Genomic DNA, 17,387 nt, shown 5'->3' with positions numbered 1-17,387 from the left:
AGTTAAAAGAAAAAAAATGATTTTTTTTTTTTTAAAGGCGACAACAAAAAAGGCCCCATCAACTCAGTTGCATTAAATTCAGTGTATTTGCAGCTTATAAATTGTTAATTACCTTTATGGACAGTAAAATAAGTATCCTTTTAAGAAAATTACAACTAACCTCTCATGGACCTTTCCTTTTTCATCTCCCAGCGTTACTGTAACAGTACGCACTCTGTCCAAGTCAAAGCTTGTGTCATACTGATGAAAGTCAGACGTAATCCAACCCACCCAAACATTAGCAGGTTCTTGACCAGGAAATATTCTCACTGAATAATAGTACTATCAAAAAAAAAAAAAAAAAAAAAAAAAAAAAAAGAGCAAGTATCAGTATTTGGTTTACTGATATATCACTTCGTTTCACGTTTCACATTTTGTTATTCTAAAATCCCAAAAAATGAATCATCTCTTTAAAAAGAGAAGAAGCATACTCAAATTAACTAAAATTTAACTTAATTTATGTTTTCTCTATGAGCACTGGATTAAATTGACAGTCAAGTCAAACCAAAACAAACATTAAATGCATGTTTAAGTAAAAAAATTTGCCCAAAAATTAGTTTCTGAATTTCTTACAAGGAAGAACATGTACTTATACAAAAGTCTAAGATACAAATCCTTTGCTACCATACCGTAGAGGTTTGCATTAAATAATCATAGTCATCCCTATCATCTGCTAGCACATCCTCAGTAAGTCTTGCAGAATGGCTTGTGCTATAATCTGGCTTTGTCCTCCTAAGCATAAATCTGCAATAAAATAAGTAAAATCAAAATATATATATTAGAAGTTCAATAGATCAGTATATATATACAGCATTTTTGTCCTAATAGTGTTCTGATAGTGCATTTCATGTAATGATCATAAACTCATGAACAATAAACTAAACAATTTATCCCTAACCAGCTGGGGTGGTGAGGGGGGGAACAATAAACAAACCAAAAAAGCAACAGTTTATGCTTTTTAATCTATACCTTGATTGTGAAACAACGTATGCATCTGAAAGTTAGTTTTTCCTCTTACTGAGTTGATATTTAAATATAAGACATAATTAGGGAAAAATCTCTGCAGATCCAATTGGCACTTTGTTCAGCGAAGACCAAGAAAACAAAAAATAAAATCTAATGCCCTACAAACCTTTGTTTAAGACGTGAAGGCTTTTCTTGAACATAATCCTTATGGTTATTTAACTCTGGTTTTGTGGCATCTTTTTCTCTTTCTGTCCGGTCAGCCGCCAGATGACCATGAGCAGTTTTCATTAGAACCTCAAAATCAGAATCAGCATCGTAATCCTCCAAATCATTCTTCGGGCCAAAAAGACCTGTGCCTGGTAACCCTCCTGCAGCTGTTCTGGAGAACACCTCAGCACATTCAATGGGCATACTTAATCGAAAAAACATGACGTCTGTTTTACTGTTCTGCGAACCAAAGGACTTCTGTGTGACCTTCAGGCAAGGACAAGTGTCTATGGTTCCATCAATTCTCATCACCTATCAAATGTAAAAATGCAGTTGCTTTGAAGCTGATGCATTTCCCTTGGTTAAGCATTCAATTCTTGTGTCTAGAGTACACACTTTTGACATGCAAAGTTTGCAACCATACACTGCTAACAGTAAAAAGAATTGAGGTTATGCACTCCCACTTCAAGGGGAAATGAATACCTTGAGTATTTCCTTCATTAAACACAAAACATTAAAGGGACTGCTCATAAGACCAACATTTCCAACAATAATAACAAATCACAACAAACATGCATGATGAAGAACACAGATTTTTTTAAAAAAACCAAAGCGTGATACCCATTGGCTGCCATCTCATCAATTCATCATCAAGGATTTCATGATAAACTTAAAAGACAAATTCAGTTTCATCAAGAAGCATAACACTGAGACATAAATGTTAACACAACTAACTAATAAATATTTATTAAGATAAAACCCAATTAGTAAAGGAAAATCACATTATAAAGCATATATAACAGAACACGGGGAATTCGTTTAGCAGAAACACCTACTTTCTGGAACTTCTTTGTATTTCTCACTTTTTGCTCAAGGAGCTCACCTTGCAGAGCACATCTTGCAGAATTTTTATCTAAGAATTCCAGGTTTGCACAAGACAGATTTTGTGGATTAAGAAATACTATCAATGAACTCCACTGAATGTAATAAACTTGTAAGAAATGCAAGGCATGTACAGAACTGGGACAACATACCAAATCAGAAACCTTGTCTACAAGTGCAAAAGTAGAAATGTTAAGTAAAACAGACTCATAGAAGAAGTGTTCAGAAACATTTTAAAAGGATCACAGACCTCAATATGTTCATGGTTTTGTGGCACTGGTAGAAACTGAGGGAGCCTTTTACTGAGCCAAATGGTAATGTCTCTGTTTGTATTAACAGCAAAGGGTTCATACCCTTCCTGTAATCCACAGATAGTGAAATATTTTAGAGTGCTGACATCTTTTCCAAAGTTCATTCTTCCCACCTGAGATGGACCCAGGCTACACACAGGTAGAAATCCTGAAAAGACGAAGAAAGAAATGCAAGTTGTATATATTACAAACAGATAATTTTTCACTTCCATAAAACAAGTAAATGTATTTTTAAAAAGGCACAAATCAAGACAATAAAAAAGCAAGCAGTAATCTGTAGCACATCACCTTCTATATGACAAGTACCACATCTCAGATATAATTTTGGATATAAAGCTATTATCCACTAATCTCTTCATGCAACTGTTGATTCACCACACAGGACTAGGACTGTACACTGAACATGTGACAATAAATATATATATATTTTATAAAATGTGCTTTTTTTTTATAAAATGTGTTTACAAGATATTCGAAAAATGAGTGAAAAAATCCAAAATAATTTATTTTCAGAATCTTGTGACTGCTGATAGTTTCACTACCACTGTGTCTCAAAGTGATTCAGAGTTGATCCGCATCCACAGTACATAGCATAACAGAAATTCTGAATTGAAAAAGACAAATCAAATATTTAAATCATTTAAAATGCTATTACTCTGTTTTAAAGCAATTTTCTTCCACATAAGGGCAACTCATCATAATTCTAACAATACAATGAAAAACACAGAGATGTGAAATAGGGACTGTGTATTCAGTTAATAAATGTTGATTTAACACAGCAGTCCTACATAGTTACATTTTCGCAGAAATGGTGAGAGAAGAAAACGAAAAGCAGCACACCACTTTAAAAGGGAGTCAGAACAAAAATTATATTAACAACACAATGTATTACAGTACTTACCATCACCAACCTCAAAATCCTTAAATGCAAGTTCTGAACCTGAGTCATCAAGCAGGATTTCACCATTTAAGGTGAACATCATAGTGTGTTCATTCATGTCCACCATACATCCAACAACATCTCCTGCCAACCAGGAGCGGCCAAAATGCTCATTACCTTGATGCCAACGCTGTGCCTGAAAGGAATTTGAAGACTTTCAAAAACTAACAATGACAATGTATGTGTTCTCCCACACAGAGGTACAACTAATAATTATCAGCCTCTAATAACATGGCACTAAAATTAACACTTCCACAGCATATCATTCCCAAACAATGCCTGTGAATACTCCAAGTTAACTTTCAAAATGGAAATCCAACAAGTAATCTTCTGTAAAACATCTCTCACATCAGTATTGCAAAATATTGCTAAGTGAGCCAACAAGGTAAATTGTACTTCAGTATTTTAATAACAAGTAAGAACTCAGCTTGTTTTTATGCAGAAGCTGCATTAAAGGCTTATAATTAAAATAACACACTATCAGTTGTAACACTACATAACAGATACAAGAACTTATAAAAACTATATTGCTTTTATTCAACTTAGTTGCCTATAAATTCACTGCTTACGTATAATTCTATAAATAGTGTGTACAAAATAAATTAAATTTGCTGCTATACCAAATTTTGGAAGGAATGAAATTGTGTGGATGGGAAGAACTCCTTAAGCTTCTCATAATTACCACCATAGGTCAGGGCATGATTAATGCATGGTAAGACTGACCAAATCAAAGACTGCAAGATTTTGGACCAGTAGCTTTAGCTGGGGTCTTGGATTGAAACTGAAATAAGTGAACATCTAATAATAACTATTATAAATGTTCATACAACAAAGCTGCTAATAAGAAATATCTTCCTGATTCATATATTCCATCACTGCTAGATTTTTATCATCTGTATGTGTCCTCAAAATCCTAACAAACCTGTGTATCCTAGAAAGTCGAAAGAAGAAGCTTTTCTTGAACCAAGCACGGAAATTACCAAAATCAGAGACAACAAATATGTTTGAGGACTCAGATCTAAAAGTCAAAAACCAAGACGCAGAAAACAAACTACTACTCAGCTACTTTAGTTAAGATGCAGAAATTCAATAGCTAACTTAATCCAAATAGGCATTTTATAAAACCAGTTTTTCAGTTTACGCATTAAGGCATCTCCTTCAATAAAACAAAAGTAATGAGAAAAAAAAAAAAAAAAAAGATAAAAAAACATGAGTAAAATACAGTTAGAGAGCTTGAACTGGCCATGAACAGGCTGTTAATTTCTATCAAGTACTGTAACAGTAATAAAAACAATAATAATAATAATTCCAACATCAGATAGAAGGAAAGTAAACATTTTCATTAAGATAGGTGTCATCAGTAGTCTTAATAGCAATTATATGATTTGGATAGAGGTATCATATGGCTTCATTGTGAAATAAAACGTTCCAGAAAATCACTTAATCTATTCTGATAAAGATCAGTAACATATAAAATACTTTATTCCCTATATCCTCTTAATGCTATATTTCATCCTGTCATAGAATCATAGAATCACCAAGGCTAGAAAAGACCTAAAAGATCATCCAGTCCAACCATTCACCTATTACCAATAGCTCCCACTCTATCATCACCTTGAGAACAATTGAATTTGAACAAAAATTGCTAATTAACTTATTTATTCTAAATTGTAAAGATTTCTATGAAAAACTAGGTACATTCCTTGTAACCTTCATATTCCTATAACATGACTCATACCAAAGTTTGCCTCATATGCTTACTGTTAATAAACTTAATCATCATTACTCCCTAGCAGGTATTTTTCATACGAGGAAGAGTTGACTTGAAATTTAAAGAAATGATTCATAGCTAATTACAGCTCAGCCAGTATTTTGAATTTGATTAACACTGTTTCAGTGCTTTATATGCATTTTGCTAGTGAAATTCTTTTCTCAAACTGTGAAAAGAACTCTAGAACTGATTAATTCTGATAATTCCTCATATGATATTAATTTATAGATTAGGCATTTCTGTTTTTCTACACATTCCACCAAGACCCTCAAAGAGACAGAGAAATAATTTCACAGACCATAGATGAAAGAAAGCAATTAAAATGAGTGTATTGCACATAGAATAAGATGTAAAATTGACTTTTGCAATTACTCATCTTATTGTAGATAAGCATAAACAAACCTTAAAGCCATCAAAAACAAAAGCTTCTTCATCTGAGCCAAGTTCCTGATCTGGCAGACAACCAGGCCTTGTCCAGCCAACTCTCATGTCTCCTGCTGTAACTGCCTCAAACTCAAAGTACCACTTTCCAGATTTCACTGCATAAGTTTTCTCTGTGCGAAAGATCCGGAATTTTTCCATTATCCCATTGCTCACATCCAGCCTTGTTGCTGTGAGGTTTAAGAAATAAAAAGTTAAAGGAAAAAAAGAATAATAAAAGCAGAAATTACTGTATCCGACTACTGACAAAATGCAAGCAGTTAAAGCAACACGTAAATGTACAGCTGTGACTTCAGAGCATGCTGAAAAATATTAAGTAGTAACAAAAGAAAATCCTGAGGAACAAATGGCCTATTATCACATCAGTAAAGCAATGAATCCGTAATCCAAATATCTTTCAGGCATGAGAGAATGTAATACATATATTCATGAGGTTTAAAAGATTGCCTGCTCTTTTTCAAAATACAGTCTACGAATTTTCAGGTAGGATTCCAGAGGTAAGTTAAGATAGATGTTACAAAGACATTAATAGTGAGTCTAGGATGGTTTGGTCCTTGCCAGGTGCTCACATTTGTATTTTAAAGAGATGTTACCAAGGCTCATCCAATCCTCCAGCTTCTAGCCTCTGCTGTTCTTTCATTTATTCAAAACCAGAGAATCCAGAAATAATACAGAGTACCTGTCTAGCCTTGCAGAGTAAATTAAGAGTGCCAATATTGACCTGGCATGGCACTTGGTAAGGAATAGAAGGTCAAAAAAAGTTTCTAAAAACACATCAGAATAAGGAAGCCTAAGGAAGCTACGATCCATTTGCTGAATTGGGCAGGGGGATCAGGTGACAAACGAGACTGAAAAGGCTGGGGTAACTCAATGACTTTTTTGTATCACTATTTACTAGCAAGACTATACTTTGGGAATCCTAAGCTTCTGAGATCAAGAGGGAAGGTCTGGAGCAAGGAAGATAAGGGCTAGGGAGCACTTAACTGGATGGATATAAACCCAAGAAGCCTCACAGGCTGAAATACACAATGAGAGAACTGGATGATGTCATTGTAAAGTCACTCTCAATTATCTTTGAAAGTTTATGAAAACTGGGAGAGGTTTCTAAAGACTGTAAGAGAGTGAATGTAACTCTGGTAAAAATGAGCAAGAAGGAACAAAATAACTACAAGTAGGTCAGTCGATCCCAGGGAAGATGATGGAGAATATCCTTCTAGAAATTATCTCCAAGCATATGAAAGACTAAAAGATGATCAGGATTAGACAGTATGGGTTAACAGAAAGGGAAATTATGCACAATCTATCTGAAGATCTTTTACGTCAAGTTGACTAGCTTGGTGGATAATGGGAGCGCAGTGGATGTTTTTGCATTGACTTTGGTAAGGCTTTTCATAGAATCATAGAATTACCCAGGTTGGAAAAGACCTTGAAGATCATCAAGTCCAACCGCAGCCTAACCAGTACCCCATCTCTAAAAAAAAAAAAAAACAAAAAAAAAACCAACAACAACAACAAAAAAACCTCTGCTAAATCATATCCCTGAGTACCACATCCAAACAGCTCTTAAACACATCCAGGGATGGCGATTCAACCACTCCCTGGGGAGCCTATTCCAGTACCTAACCACCCTTTCTGTAGAGAAGTTCTTCCTAATATCCAACCTGAACTTGCCCTGGCGCAACTTGAGGCCATTTCCCCTCGTCCTGTCACTTGTCACTAGTGAGAAGAGACCTGCCCCACTCTCGCTGTAAGAACCTTTCAGGTACTGGAAGACGGCAATAAGGTCTCCCCTCAGCCTCCTCTCCTCAGACTTAACAGCCCCAGCTTCCTTAGCCTCTCCTCGTAGGGCTGATTCTCCAAGCCCTTCACGAGCCTTGTTGCCCTTCTCTGGACCTGCTCCAGTACTTCCATATCTTTTTGGCACTGCCAGGAAAAACTAACAAAATAAGCACACACTGAAGTAGATTTAGAGCCTGGCTGAAAACAGCCAGAACCAGACGATTGCAATCAGCAGCCTGAAAGTCTCCTAGGAGGTAAATCACTAGTAGAGTACCCCAGTGCTACTGTAGCCTACAACAGTACTAGAGCCAAAGCTGTTTTGGATCTTCATTAGAGACCTTAATGGAACAGAATGCACTCACAGCAAGTTCATGACAGAAAACTAAAAATAGTGGATTTTTTCCCCTTGGTACTCTGCCTTCCACTATTTACATGTTTTCTCTATGTAACATCTTCTGCTAAAACAGCTAAAAAGTAACATCTTGTAAAGGGAGTACACCCAAACCTCCCTTCCGATTCTTTACTAACTACACAATCCTACAGTCTGTTTCTGATTCTTCCTTCCAAGATTCCAAGACCCCACAATCAATTCAAACCATAACATAGCTTGGAATCACAAAAATTACATTTTAAAAAGATGAAAAGATTTTCAAAAAGTCAGAGGGAAGAATAATAAAGCATTATTTCTAAGTCCTCTCAGCTACTCTATTCTCTTGTATTTTACACAGTTTTCTTTTTGTTAATCAAGTCACACAGCACAAGGATATCTCTGACTTTCTCAGATTAGCAAAAAGAATGCCTAAAGCATTCTGGATCTTTTCCTACAAAATTGCTAGATTTCAAAGTCTGCTCAGCCTTTAAAAATTCACTAGCCTAGTCTTTTTACTGTAATTCTTTTTTGTGCAGAGTTTCTTATCAGCTCAAACTTGTCTACACCTACCTGCCTGTTCATACAATCATAGAATGGCTTGCATTAGAAGGGAAACTAAGGATCATCAAGCTCCAATCCTCCTGCCACAGTCAGGGTCACCAACCTCCAGATCTAGTACAAGTCCAGGCTGCTCCGGGCCCAATCCTACTGGGCCTTGAACACCTCCAGGGATGGGACACCTACAGCTTCTCTGGGCAGCCTGTTTCAGCACCTCACCACTCTCTTTCAGTAAAGAAATTCCCCTTGATATCCAATCAAAGCCTTCCCTCCTTGAGCTTAATACCATTACCCCTTCTCTTATTACTGTCTACCTTTTTAAAAAGTTGATTCCTCTCCTGTTTATATCTCCTCTTAAATAATGGAAGGCCTTAATGAGGTCTCCTCACATCATTCTCTTTTCCAGGCTGAACAAGCCCAGCTCACTCAGCCTGTGTTCACAAGGGAGGTGCCCCAGCTCTCTAATCATCTTTGCAGTCCTGCTCTTGACCTCCTCCAAAAACTGCACATCTTTTCTGTATTGGGGGCCACAAACCTGGACGCAATAATCTAGATGAGGTCTCAGGAGGACAAAGTAGAGAGAGACAATTAACTCCCTGCTGAACACTACTCTTCCGATGGAACCTGGGATACTGCTGGTCATCTGACCTCCAAGAGCATGCTGCTAGCTCATGTTCAATTTTTCATCAGTCAGGACACTGAGGCCCTTCTCCACAGGGCTACTCTCAAGGACTTCTTCTCCCAGCCTGTACATGTACCTGGGATTATTCCAATCCAAGTGCAAAACCTTGCACTTTGCTATGCTGAACCTTAGGTTCACATGGGCCCGCCTTTCAAGTCTGTTGAGATCCTTCTGGATGGCATCCAAACCATGTTATGAACCTCACTCTTATTTTTTTCAGCCACAACAAGGTCCAATGTTATCTTGAATGACCTACAAAATCATATCCCTCAGATATTACTCGAAATCTTGACCTCAGTGGTCTCAGACTCAGTGTTCTTCCTATAAGCAACTCAGAGCTCTCTGACAAATCATCCCTTTACAGTAAAATTTTCTCTTCAATGGTCTACTCAATCTGAAAGTTTTAAAATAATTTTGAAGACCCTCAGTATCTCCCCTATACAGGAGGTTAACCAACATAAAACACGGGAAGTGAAAATTCATCATCTCTTTAGATTCTAAGTAACCTAAGGCTTGCTATACTCTAAGCAATCCCAAACATACTGCTGCTGTGCATAGCCAGTAAGTAGTATTTACAATAAAGCATAAAAATTATGCCATTTAGTGCTGTAAATCAATGCTAAAAATAAAGTTAATTAATGGAGATATAGAACACCACTAGATGGCTCTACATATCATTTAATTACAGTATGGATTTTGGCTAACGAAATTGACATGATGTACTACAGATGCTCATAATCTATCAAACTCAAATCTCCCAAATAAATATAAAATCTATAACTGAATGCAATTCCAGTCTTTGAGTACACTGTTCTGTAGGCCCTTTCCTCTTGGAATATTGCAACAGGATTGATGACACCTTTCAGATGCAAGGACTGAAAACATTCTTTTTCATTTTATTAGTAACTGTATGTACTGAGGTAGCTCAAGGATCTTCTTCATGGTTAAAAAATAAAAAATAAAATAAATAAAAGATTTTCTAGCCCAATCATTCCTGAGGAAAGACAGGAACACTTGGTTCACATAGCTGTAAATAAGGAAAGGAGATTGATATTGCTCAGTGGAACGTGGAGAAGACTATGGGAAAAGAGAATGCTTTCCTTGTCACCCTCTATCAAGAGAGAGTTCCTTTATCTTCATAAGAGTCAACCATCTCCTGTGCGAGCCAGCTCACCTCATGGCAATGCAGAAGCTGCACTCTCCCTCCTGAAGCATCTCCCTCTCTCAGCAGAAGAGTGGGAAAAATTTAGACTGTACTCCAGCTTTAAACTCTCAAGACTAAACACAAGCAGATTTAATGGACATGGCATTTTGCCACCAAGGTAATATACTCTGCAAGGCAACAGGTTATGTTTAGCAATTCCACCTTGTTATGCATTCATGGCAATAGCTAGAGTTTGTACTTAAAAATGTAATTTAATAGCAACTTCTCATAAAAGCTGAGGATTAGACAATGTACATATTTTGGAAGGAAGCTTATTTTACTTAAGCTTTTAATTTTGTCTGCTCTTAAAAGTCAAAAAAAAACAGCAGAAAAAAAAAATACAATTGTGTGAATTATAAAGAAATTGTACCACTGACACCAAATGACATATTTTCACATTTTAAAACTCTCAATTTGATGCTACAGAATGAAAAAGTAAACAATAAAGAATGTAAATTCAAAGGGTAATACGAATAATGTAAGCCAGAGAAAAGGGGCTTATTAGATTTGGAGGCACTGTAACAGTTTAGATTGTTCCACTGGGCCAAGAAATCAAGTAGCAAAGTGGAATATTCTCACTTATGAAAGAGAGCAGAACAACAAAATTACTCACCATGATCTTGATCAGGAGCTTCCAGATTGTAGCCATAGCCTAGAAGGGTGCGGACTGCTTCCCGAAGACTGTCTTTATTTGACTTCTTTGTTCGATCATCCAAAAGGGCATAAGGTACAAGGCGAGGATTTCGTCGATTTTTCACATCCTGTACAAGTATGAAAGAATCAATTCAATTCCAGGAAATGTACCTTCTAATATAAATAAAATAGCGCTACAGCAGTAGTATGAAAATTACTAATACTACCAACTGAAATCATTATATTGTTTATACAGTACAGACACTAAGAAGTTCCAATGGCCTAGAAACTAGTAACAACAGTGAATTTACTCACAAACCAAATAATACAAACATGAAGAAAATGCCTTACACTGCTTTTCCATCAAACAAATTGCTTAAAGGGAAACAAATGAAAACAAGAACACAGAGAAATTCAAATTCAAAAGCACAGTGAGTGAATAGTCAAACAAATTATCTTTTATTCACTATTGAAGAAGCAGCTATTAAAAGCAGCCAGTAACTAATTAAAGTTCATAGAGAAAATATTAGCACAAATATATAGGGTTTGGTTTTGATTATGGAATGAAACAAGATATAAAACAAAACAAGAACAATAAGATATAAATAGAATAAACAAATCTAAGCTATTAAAATATAAACATACACAATGCTATTTAATAAACAATAAAACAGAAAATAAACCCATGCTTTCCTATGTCAAATACATACTTTTCCAAAATAAAGGTTCTTGTAAGAATATGATTAATGATTTTATGTTCTGCAGAACATTTATAATAGGTAATTAACAAACTCACCTCCAACAGAAATTACTATACCAGTAAAGTTAAAAATTTGCATTGTAGGTTTGTTAAATAACATGGCTTAAGTTTTCCTCAGTTCAAAATTATTCTATTTGAAAGCTCTGTTTTACTGGAATTACATACATGGCATACAAAATTTTTATTGACTAGTACAATTGTTCACTTGTCTGTAATTTATTCTCATGTCCTGACAGATATACGGAGAAATCTATTATTGAGAACTGCAAAAATATTGGCTTTCAGGAAACAGTGCCTTGTGTTCTTTATATCATTATGGTTCTATTGTACATGGTTTCCATTCCACCAGTCTTTGTAGGCAGGTAATGCTTATTATATTAAATATAGGGACTAGCACCTGTACTAATTCATACAGTGCATGTGAAATTTGAAATAGCTGTTATTATGCAAACAGTGATGCTAAGCAAATATAGGCCTTAATAGTAGTAAAGAAGAACTACAGAAAAAACACCCAAAGACATGCCGACATTTATTCATGTGCTTTTTAAAATTTCCATTATAGGTGTTGAACACTGATGCAAAATATTTCACAGAGGAAACACACTGGGAAGTGCAGAACTTCATTTAATTATTGAATATGAGTACATGATGTGTAAATAACTAATACAGTGCAAACTGCAACTCACAAAGACTGATGTCATGGTAAAGTAAGACAAAAGCAGTAGGAGTGTCCATACTGTCCAAAGCAAAAAGACTCAAAAACATAGAAAGTGTGCCTATCAAAGAGAAAGTTTGGAAAACACTTTGTATAGGTACATATTCTGTGTGGTACAGAAACAATTTTGTTCCCTTAATGACAGCTGCTAAATTACAAGAAAAAAGTCAGTGCATTTCATCACATATTCAAGTGAGCGACAGATATGTTGAAAAAGGAGAAAAATAATTAAGTACTGCTACTTATTAAGTCATTTCAAACCTCTAAAGAGCCCTATAAAGTCCTCACAAAACCATATTAATGGCAATGCTAAATATACATACGTATATATATCCTAAATGTATCTACCCGAAGAAGAAACTATGATACTAAACTGGCATTCTAGAAGCTCAGCTCTATTCTTAGAAGTATGTGTATCCTTACAAGTATGTGAACAGCATCTATCACCTTCACTGAGGACTGTACCTATACAGAATGCCTGGCAGGATGTGACCTTACTATAAATGGAAAGAACTAATGTTTCATTATAAATAATGTAAAATTTGAAAATGATGTAGCAAAAATAGTTTTTGTAAAGACAAGTTGCCTCTTCAGATACATTTAACGACAAAACAAGAGATACGCTTTAAACCTTCACTTTTTCCCCACATATCTATTTTTTCTAGCAGAAAAGCTCTTTGTTGCGGCAGAAGACAGCCTGGGAAGACCAGCTTCAAATCAAACAGCGAATTCATGCATCTACTAGAGGACTCTAAAGAAAGTAATATTCTGACTTAAAAACATCAATCATTCACATTGCAGTTTGCACCAAAGAGGAAACTGACTTGGCGACATAGTCCTTACTAATTGCCCCAGGACAAGGATAACCTTTTTTTAAGATGTTCTTCACACAGTGGGAAGAATTTTTTAGTGCAAGGAACAGGATTTATTAGTTAACTTGTGCTCCCTCTGCTGGCTGGCTAGCTCTGCAGCAGCAGAACATAAATATTGTTCGCAGTGAAGCACAAATGGCAGCTGCCACTTGCAAATAAAAAATTCCTGACAAGCGCTGGTGGATTCAGAGGAAGAAAATATATGGGACTTGGAAGGCATTTTCCCCTAAGATTATAGAACAGAAAAAAGTGAGTCAAATATGAATTACTTTATGTAATCCCTTTATTTTTCATGTTTTATAATCCCCAAATCACAAGGGACTCATGATGGAACAGACCTACTAGATCATCTAATCCACAGAATGTATTTTCCATGCATTTCTCCATCTACTTTCAAAGTTCTGAAAGTTGCTTTCTGTTAGAAAACTGCTTCACAGCCCTGTATGATCAGTTTATAGTATTATACAGCATACCATTATGTTACTTTATTACAGTATTGTAACATGTCGCTGTAATTTTATGGCATTACAAGATGTAGCCCTTAAATAAACTCTTGCTGGAGACAAGAACAAGCACAGAGCTGTGTGGACAGCAGCTAGCAGTTTGTCATATGTTAAGTATGTCAACTGAAAGAGAAGCATATTTGCACTGCACCCAGAAAGAGGTAGTTTGCTATTTTGCTCTTCACTGTTCACTTCTAAAGAATGATATGAATGACATTTGATATCTGGATATTGTATACACTTTTGGAATTCAGTTCTCTGTTTTCTCTGTAAAAGAAAATAAACTTGATTATTTTTAAAAGAGAAAAAGAATCAGCAACAATACCCACTTCCACAGGACAGGGTATTGACAGTTTTCAAGGACATCACCTATCTGCTTACCCATACATGAGACTACTGTAATTTATCTTCAAAGCATAGGGGAGTGAATCACGCTGCTAATCTTGCTGATCTGCTTCCTAAGGTTCACAAACATTCCTAAGATCCTTCTGCTTTTAACAACCTTTTTTTTTTTTTTTTTTTTTTGAAACTAATTATGACACTGCTCACTTCACCACTACTATAAACACTCATCAATAGTTTTACATTAAACACACAAGTCTTCAGGTTGAATGTATCAGATCCAAAAAAAAAAAAAAAAATCCCACTAATTCAGTTATTTAAAGCAGAAGTATGCCAGATTGAAAATTTGTAACCCAATTAATCAGCTTTTCAACCCTAAATGTGATCATCTTCATGGGCAGTTAACTTTTTAATTTTTAAAATTATCTAGGTTCTTTTCTGAATGCCTGTAATTGCCTTTGTTATGGTAGGGTAGAACTGTTCAGTACTGATCATATATAGCTAAGTCCAGTAAAGAATTAGAGCAAAAGGATTTCTTTTAGTTTCTTTTAGAGCATGACCTGGTTATTAAAAAAATAAAAAAATAAAATAAAATACAGGAGACGTGGTGTAAATTAAGTGCATTTTTAATGTATTAGACATACCTATTTTGAGCATTTAGAGAAAAACTGATTCTTGTTCTACATGCAAATTGTGCAATCACAGAATCACAGAATGACCCGGGTTGGAAGAGACCTCAAGGATCATCTAGTTCCAACCCCCCTGCCTAGCAGGGCCACCAAATATACGCATTTACTAGATCAGGTTGCCCAGGGCCCCATCCAATCTGGCCTTGAACACCTCCAAGGATGGGGCATCCACAACCTTCCTGGGCAGCCTGTTCCAGGGCCTAACCACTCTCCTAGTAAAGAACTTCCCCCTAACATCCAACCTAAATCTTCCCTCCTTCAACTTGGATCCATTTCCCCTAGTCCTGCTATTGTCAGCCCTTTCAAAGAGTTTACTCCCCTCCTGGGTGTAGGTTCCCTTCAGGTATTGAAAGGCTGCAATGAGGTCACCCTGCAGCCTTCTCTTCTCCAGGCTGAACAAGTCTAACTCCTTCAGCCTGTCCTCATAGGGGAGGTGCTCCAGTCCCCTGATCATCTTTGTGGCCCTCCTCTGGACTCTTTCCAAAATCTCTATGTCTTTCTTGTACTGAGGGCTTCACACCTGGACACAGTACTCCAGGTGGGGCCTCCGTAAACACAGGATTAACACAGTGGGATCAATATGAATTAATGTGCTCTGACTAGCTGACAACAGAGGAGAAAATTGTCACTTTCAACACCTCTTATGATTAACATTCTATCAGGAAAGCTAACAGCACTTCAAAGGGCCACCTTCCTTTTTCTTAAAGGTGAAGAAATAGGAACAAATTTAATCCTGTTTTAAGCAGAAGAGTTTTACCAAGACCAAAAGCTCTTCAATATCTATGTAGTAGAGAGTATTATACACGCTTTAGTCTACAAAGACAAACATTGGCTCACTATCTGCCTTAACACCAACAGAACATGGATTTATTAAATAGTTTACAAAGTAACAAAAGAATAGCTTCATAGAAAGATACTACAATGGACAGTGCTGAAATGCTATGTGGCACATATTTTGTCGCATAAAGGTACTTTGGTCAGTATGGGATCAGTTGAAGCAAGTACTTTAAACTACATAAAATCAGATTTCTTTTATGCAAAAGTTTTGCAAACGGAATGTCTCAAAACGTCAAAATGTTTTCTGTCTCTGAAAGTCTCAAATGTGCTGAACAGAAATGTATAGAAATGTATAAAAAGGATTTTTGACAAAAACAAGAACATCATATGTGGAAGGGGAACAGAGTCTACCCACAAAAGAGTGTTTTTCACTTTTGGTGAAAACATGGACAGTGCAAATCCAGGAAACCATTTTTATGTTTTCTTTCTTTTCTTTTTTCTTTTTTTTTCCCCAGAGGGTGTACTTCACTGTGATATGCTACCACATACTTGTTAACAGAAGCAACTATGCCCTTCCCTACATAAAACTCAAAAATAATCACAAGACGAATAGAAAAGATGACTTCTAAGGGAAAACTGATATAGTAGCTGTCTCAAAAAACCAATAAATTAGACTCAAATACCCATTAAATATGTTTTTTAAAGGAAAACAAAGATTATGTGTTTTGTTGTTAGCAATCCATCATGCTAAATTTTTATTCCATTGCCCTACAGCACATTCTAATAACTACCATATAGCTCTCTTACACACTGATACAAGAGAAGTAAAGGACTGGGACTTGGAGACTGATTTACCTGTTCTCAGTTAAACATAGCCTTTGCCAGAAAAATGTTAGCAAAGTGACTACAAGGCGTTTACACTCTTTACCTGAATAAGCAATAACATTTAAATTCCAGAAGTGCCAACATTTAATGATCCCCCTACTGAAAGTCTATACTGTCATCTTCAGAAATTCCAATGTATATTAACTTTCTGCATGCAATTTTCTCACCCAGAGATATCAACAGAATACAAGAATACATGACCAGTTTTTTTGTTGTTTGTTTTTTGTTTTTTGTTTTTTTCTTTTATTCTGCTCATAAAACTCCCATATTGCTAGAAGATTTAGCAGGATTGTTTGAAGTGAATATATTTTCTATCTTGACTGACAAACATTCATTAGCTGTTTCCTCTTGCATTTATGTACCCATTAACAGTAAAATATCTCAATAGATATGTGATTTTTCAAGTGTTTGATGATGGCACTGACCTGCTGGATTCCATAGGTCCAGCCTTGCCTGATTCGGTCCCTTGCCCACACATTGTGAGCATTCTCTGCTAATTTATCCACCATAGCTTCTTGAGAGGGGGTCAGTTTGATGAAACTCAGATCCATGGGAGCAGGCTTATATCCGCTCAACAACTGGTAGCTGTCAAAAAACAGAGAACTTGAAGTTATTTTGCAATAGAAACTGCAAAGTAAAGAAGCTATACGCATGCAAGTTATCAATACAAATAATCTGTCTTTTAATATAAATAATAATAATGTACTGACATTTATTGTTATTTTTTCTTTAAGGTAACTATATCTTGGTGGGATGAAGTAGATGCAGGAATGAGGAAAGCTACACAAAATGATCTGCACTAAAAATGTTTTTGAAGTATTTAAGTACTTTCTCACATTAAATGATTAGATTCAGATGTTACATATCCATATACTTTTTATATGAACATTATTTCCTCTGAACTCTTCTTCATGACTATTGCAGTCTAACAACTTCCTATTGATGGAAGAAAATATTTTCCATTACATAAGAAGATGTAGGATAGAACAGGTCAAATGGATTACTCAAGATTACATGAACTCTCTTTATTCTAAGTTTTCTTTTATAACATCTCAATCCTT

The 17,387-nt window shown here is 35.8% G+C and overlaps 1 protein-coding gene across 8 annotated transcripts in view; it reads right to left on the bottom strand.

The window, feature by feature from the left end:
- The window catches only part of RYR2 (ryanodine receptor 2), a 314,525-nt gene that overhangs the window by 118,089 nt on the left and 179,049 nt on the right, over positions 1 to 17,387 (bottom strand). For all 8 annotated transcript variants that reach the window (XM_072331791.1, XM_072331794.1, XM_072331787.1 and 5 more), the window contains 8 exons: positions 16,752 to 16,911; positions 10,764 to 10,911; positions 5,519 to 5,727; positions 3,307 to 3,481; positions 2,345 to 2,553; positions 1,172 to 1,524; positions 669 to 783; positions 161 to 321 (listed from right to left, as the gene is read on the bottom strand). In XM_072331791.1, coding sequence (XP_072187892.1) covers positions 161 to 321; positions 669 to 783; positions 1,172 to 1,524; positions 2,345 to 2,553; positions 3,307 to 3,481; positions 5,519 to 5,727; positions 10,764 to 10,911; positions 16,752 to 16,911 — 1,530 coding nt within the window. The remainder of the gene's footprint in view (positions 1 to 160; positions 322 to 668; positions 784 to 1,171; positions 1,525 to 2,344; positions 2,554 to 3,306; positions 3,482 to 5,518; positions 5,728 to 10,763; positions 10,912 to 16,751; positions 16,912 to 17,387) is intronic.

This window comes from Excalfactoria chinensis, chromosome 3 (assembly GCF_039878825.1).
Source record: "Excalfactoria chinensis isolate bCotChi1 chromosome 3, bCotChi1.hap2, whole genome shotgun sequence".
In the NCBI taxonomy this organism is placed as follows: Eukaryota; Metazoa; Chordata; class Aves; order Galliformes; family Phasianidae; genus Excalfactoria; species Excalfactoria chinensis.
This window is presented reverse-complemented; position numbering and strand designations above follow the sequence as displayed.